At 38.6% G+C, this 6,012-nt stretch overlaps 2 protein-coding genes across 2 annotated transcripts in view; one reads left to right on the plus strand and one right to left on the minus strand.

The window, feature by feature from the left end:
- Nucleotides 1–3,079, plus strand: part of TATDN1 (TatD DNase domain containing 1) — a 14,605-nt gene extending 11,526 nt beyond the window's left edge. The window contains exon 11 of the mRNA XM_009710036.1: nucleotides 2,814–3,079. Coding sequence (XP_009708338.1) covers nucleotides 2,814–2,916 — 103 coding nt within the window. The 3' untranslated portion in view covers nucleotides 2,917–3,079. The remainder of the gene's footprint in view (nucleotides 1–2,813) is intronic.
- Nucleotides 3,080–3,596: 517 nt separating this feature from the next.
- Nucleotides 3,597–5,654, minus strand: RNF139 (ring finger protein 139; the record flags this gene model as incomplete). The annotated part of the gene is made up of 1 exon (XM_009710037.1): nucleotides 3,597–5,654. A coding segment is annotated over one exon (1,811 nt), but the record flags the coding sequence as incomplete, so codon positions are not given.
- Nucleotides 5,655–6,012: the final 358 nt, after the last annotated feature.

Here is a 6,012-nt window from a genome sequence, read left to right on the forward strand (position 1 = left end):
TAGAATATATAATATTTTAAACTATTATTTAAAATGCTTCAAATCTCACAAGAGAAAAAATGGAAAAAAATCAGTTCACTGGAAATGTGGTATATAGAAATGAATTCTAAATGTATTGAACCTTGTGCAAGGTATTGCTTTATAGGCTGTGGGAAAATTTAAGTCTTAATTTTCCTATTTCAGCAATTTGGGATGTAAAAAGCTCCCTGAAAGTGAAACCAGTCTTCTCACTTGATACACTGGAGAAGGGGTTAAACCCTGTAAAGTAACCTGACTTGAGTATTTCACTTGGTTGTTGTTCCAGTTGTTTTCAAAACTGATACATGTGCAGCCCTCCACAGCAGGGGAAGTACAGAGAACACAGAGTAGTGCCTGTGACATGAACTGCCGTAACATTAATTTGGTTAGGGTCACTTCTTCATTCTGCTACTGTGCTTAAAAAAAAAAAAATTGATCCTGTGAAGTTTAGATATGAATAACAGCAGTCAACATACAGAATAGCAAAAGAAAACTCCAGGGGCTTATGGACAGAGTTAGAAAGTACAGAAACCGTTTTCTGCCACCTTTTCATGCACTTCCTTGCAGACGTGTGAAAATCAGGAAACTGTATCATTGTTTTAGTGAAAATGTTTAGTTATCTCCATTAAATAGCACCGACAGAGTAGCACCAAATAGCCTGAATCTTCACAACTGTTACTAAAGTCTGGTCAGTGAGTTATGCTGATCTTCTCAGTCATGTTCTCGTTATCAACTTTGAAAAGAAAAAGCAATTCAGGAAGGTTTCTTCTTGCGGTGCAGTACGTGAATGAATTTTCAGCAAATAAAGCTCACAGCTGTACCTATTCAAGTGCAAAGACCATTTACTTGATCAGAAGTGGGATTCCCCCCCCCACCCCCCCCGTGAGGTCTGTATATATTTCTGTGAAAACTTTTAAATGACCTGTTTGGAACTAGCTTTTTGAAGTAGTGCTCAGGCTAGTACTAAAGCATCCAGGTATTCAGCAAGGTGTCTAAAGAAGAGTTTATTTGAGAACTGAAGGGAATTCTGCTGCTTTTTTGGGAGACCTGAAGAAACTTGGAAGACCACTGGTCATGCTGAAAGCATAGTTTAAGCTTACATGGTGACAGCTCTTAGTGTTCAGATACATTTTCTGCAGTTATGTTAATACTCTTTGAAATTGATTTGTGTTTTAAACACGAAGCGCAGACATTAGCAGGGAAGGGCTCTTTCAGTATTTTAAGACTTTCTAGAGTCAGTCCATGATTTTGGAGTAGGGCAAGAGATCAACGGAAAAGTGTTTTCTGATCACAAGAAGACGACTTCTACTATTAGTGATTAAGGCTGCTTCAGCAAGCCTGTATGTGTTAAGACCACTGCATCTTTGTCTGCTGCCTTAGTTGTAGTTTACAGAAGTGTTTCAGAAACTCCAGAACTGGACATCCATGGAGTCTGTCCTAAAGTGGTACATAAACACTATACTTTGGCTTTTGCTTTCTTTTATAGAACAAAAGCTTGTTTAGTTCAACCTTATTTCAAAATTACTGTCCCTTTAATGTTAATTATAACCCGTACTAATTGTAGATCAGTAACCTGAGAACCCCCTAAACCTTAGGAAAAATGAGGTATGATAACTGGGAATTGGTATTTTGTGACTTCTCAAGTAGCAAGATCTGGTGTGAGGGGAAAGTTAGACTCAAGCCACAAAGCCTATTTAATGTTTAGGGTATATACACTGTTTAATATAGCTCAGTTGGCAGGAGGAATTTTCCACTTGTCTTTTTTTGGTGGTGCTGGACACCTTTCAATTTTGATGGTGATGTTTCTTCTTTATATTTTTAGAACTGCACTACTCCCCTTGGAAGCTGCTTTTTTTTTTAATTTTAGCCACAAGCAGCCTTTTTTTTTTCTCCTTCAGTGATTTCATATACACAGTGTTGCAGTAACACGCAGCATCCTACTGCGTCCAAGTGGGGATAGATACGTAAGCCCTACCAAGACTCTTCAAGGGTGAAATTCTTTCGTGTTTGTTACTTACTTCTATGTAGGCCTGATGATCTCACCCCATCTCATCTTGAACATCCCCTTAAATCAAGAAGCTGTTTGGCTGCAAAGCACAGAGCGGACATGAAATGGCCTAATTCTGCATCTAGGAAAATATTTGCATTCCAGTAACTGCTAAGAGCAACTTTTTCTACTCTGACTTCCTCAAAAAGAAGTTTAGCTATTGTACAAGAGGCAAGATCCAAAAACCAAAACCACCAAACCCTACCACCAAGCTACAGGCCTTTAAAAATTCCTCATTTAATGTTTACTGCAAATATCTGCTTGTGTTAATCCCAAATTAAGCTAGAGAACGGGGAAGGAAGAGTAAGTTACTTTGGCAGCTATACTCTCAGCTAAGGCTGTACCTGGCATTTAAGCTTTGCCATAGACCAGTTTATTCATAGTGCAGCTTTAGCCTTGAAAAGCTAATGAATTTCAGTCTGAAAAATGAAGACCACTGATAAAGACACCCACAAAATGACACTTTCTTTGAAACAGAAAGCTGTTTAATTACCTCCAAACAAGAGTCAAAAGACCAAAGATGCATCTGTACCTGTGAGCAATCAGTGTTCAGTGTAAAGGGAATGGCAGTTAGTTAGTGACTTAAAAGTGAAGCTATTTGCATATCTGAGCACCTTGCCCTGCTGCTCTCACCATAGGTTTTTTTATTCCAGGTTAATCTTAGTGACTTGTACATACACATGCAGCAGTCTGAAGTATATTCAGTACTGAGTTTCAGAGTCTTCTAATATCAATCTTTCTTTTTTAGTCAAATACTGGAAATAATGGCAGCAGTAAGAGAAGATGACCCACTTGAATTGGCCAATACTCTATATAACAACACTATTAAAGTCTTCTTTCCAAATATATAAAGTTGGTTTTCTTACATTTATTCAGCATAACTTTAGTAAATACATTGCAAAAACTTTAAAATTACTGTATCTGCAAGTTCTTATCAATGGAAGCCAATATGTAGTTTTTTTGGTGGTTTTTTTTTTTTAATGGTACAAGATTAAAGCTGCTTTTGAAAAGGTGGTCTGCATTTGTGCAGTTTCTCAGCCCTGTTTCCCTTTCATCAAGATTCAGGATTGATTTCAAGGACAGCCCAAGCTAACAACTCTTGTTAATACCTGTATGCATTACAAGATGAATACCAGGCTGCCAAGTTCACATGTAGAGCACTTCAAGCTACTACTGGTAATTCAGAAGAGTTTAACACATCAATACATGCTTTACCAGAAAGCTTAGCAGTTTCATCTTTTGTTCCACATATGCAAATGCTATAATGTTAGGTCTACCAACCTAAATTATTTATTTTTTTAAAAAACACAACTCACTAGTTTTTAGCAATAAAGCTCTGCTAATGCTGAAGTTGTAAGTAAAGCTGCTTTGGCTCAGGCTTTTCATTTCTGGTTTAACCAGCTGAACAGTCTGTTTTCACCAGTATTTTTCATTTGCATCCAGAACTTACTGATTGGGGATTACTGGTATACAGTCTTTGGCACAGCATTATCACTACATCAATTAAAGACTGTTTTTCCAACCATCTTAAAAACATGTGAAAACATTTTATTCCATGTACAATAATGTACATAATTTTAAGGTGGTCATGAAAGAGACCAGCAAAAATTAGAGGTATATTTACAGTAGCACACACCACAGTAAACGACCACCATTCACAGACTCAACATTGAGATACTGCTGTTGTGCTTAAGTACAATAACTACAAAGTGATACTTTTATTTTATTCTGTTGAAGTCAATCTTAAACAAATACCTCACGGCTTAGTAAAGGATATCTTAATCACCAAGAGAGTTAGAGTCAACATTAAGAGTAGCATTCAAGTGCTGTGCCACACAGTCTCCATCTTCCTCATCACTATCGGAACTGTCATTATCTTCATTTAATTCATTTTCAGCATCAGCAGCTTCCTCTGCAACTTGTACAGGATTTTCATTTGGTGCCACAAACCCGTTGTTGTTAGAGACACTGGCATTTTCCTTGTCCTCAATATACACTTTCTGATGGCACATCGGGCAAGTGTCCTGAATGTACAGCCACTTCCGGAGACAAAGTGCATGAAAGTAATGGTTGCATGGAGTAATGCGAGCAGAGGTGGTGAACTCATGGTAGCAGATTGCACAGACATCATCTATTTCAATTAACCGACTTCCTTTTACCTCTGGAAGCGAGTTTATCTTCTTAACAGCAGTCCGGCGACTTATAAAAGTCTTCCAGCCATTCCTTGCTTGCAAGTAGATGTTGAAGTATGCATGTAGACACATCATGCAAGCACGAATCTTGCTTCCCGATTCAAAAACCATTGTGTAAGCTCCATTTCCAAACATGATTACTCCAAATATAAACTCAATAATATTGCCGGTTGAACGAACATAATAGACATAATCATCAAGTTTTTCCCATAGCACATTATAGTAGCCATCAATCATAAACAGTATATAAACAGTGATAGAAACTATTACTTTCAGGCAAAGCTCTACACAGAACGCTGTAACTGCAAAAAGCCACGTATTTAGTGCATAGTGGTGCCAGAGGATGTAACTGAGCAGAACTGGAAGGATGAAAAGGCAAGCGGAAACAAACAGTACAGGGAAGTGTCTGCGAAATGATGACACGTGGGAGGCACTGAGAGACATCAGCACAGGGTCTGTCATTCCATGGATAAAATGCAGGACTGCAGTCAACAAAAGGCACATGTTTCGACTCAGGCGAACCAATCGTTCTTCTGGTTTCAGTCCACTTAAACCAGTCTGCAAAGCCAAAATGAAAAACAAGACAGGCGCTACAAAACCAAGCCTTTTGTCATCCTCATCAGTTGATCCAATGAAGGCCAAGATACCGAGTCCCAAATAATGCGCTATTGAGGAAATGACAGCACTCATGCCTAACACAGTTAAAGTAGAGTCACACCCACTTATGATCAGACTGCAAATGAGTTCCCAACAGTCATCCCATGAGAGCAAGAAGAATTTTTCTTCTGTGTTAGTTTCAGCCATCTTTACAACGTATGTTAATACCACAGCTTGTGCTGTAAGTCTCGTTAGCCAGAAAACACGCAGTACAGCTGGAAACCGAATCCTTTTCCATGTATCTTCCATCAATAGCTGTAATCCATAAATGCGATACATGTGCCTCACCAGCAGATAAACATATCGTACCGAATAATAGAACCATTTAATTTTCATAACTAAAATGGCTGTGGTATTTAGTGTCAGAACTAGGCCTGAAATAAAAACTAGTATCTGCCGGACATTTAACGGTAGTTCAACAACCAAGCCAATTACAGGAATCAGTATATCCAGGATGATGAGTTGAGAGTATATGGACTGCACATTTAGCAATGTAACATATCCAATTCCAAAGGTGAGCTGAAGGATGGAAAGTGCCATCCATAGTGAAGGTCCTTTGTGAGGGAAGATCTGAATTCCAAACGCGGCTGTGTAGTAGGCACTGTAGAAGTTTATGTGCAAAGAAGCATAGTAATTCACCAACACTGAAGTTGCAGCCAGCAGAAATGCCGAGGTGATCATGTAAAACTTGAAAAGTGCTCGCTGTTGTAAGACCAGAACAACACTGGACACAAAGACACCTAAAAACAGATTGAAATCATTTAGTTCTCGGCAGAAATTCTACAACAGATTTTAACCTAACACATGTAGCTTTGGAGCTACGTTTATTTAAATGTATGACTTCCCAATTAGTCAGTCATAACTTTGCATTACTAATGGTGCCCTTTTCAGCGAACAGACAAGAGGACAACTTAATCTCTGCATTTAATACATCTGTGCACTGCAGCTGTGATGCAGTGCCAATGCAAGCATTAAGTCACAATTACTATGGAGTTCACCGGCAGTTTCAGACTAGAGCAGTACGACTCCCAGCCTTTCAGCCTTAGTCTTGAAATCTATGGGTAGACAAGTTCTAAAAGCAGAAAACAATTACCAGAT

The sequence above is a fragment of the Cariama cristata genome, unplaced genomic scaffold, assembly GCF_000690535.1.
Source record: "Cariama cristata isolate BGI_N322 unplaced genomic scaffold, ASM69053v1 scaffold34581, whole genome shotgun sequence".
In the NCBI taxonomy this organism is placed as follows: Eukaryota; Metazoa; Chordata; class Aves; order Cariamiformes; family Cariamidae; genus Cariama; species Cariama cristata.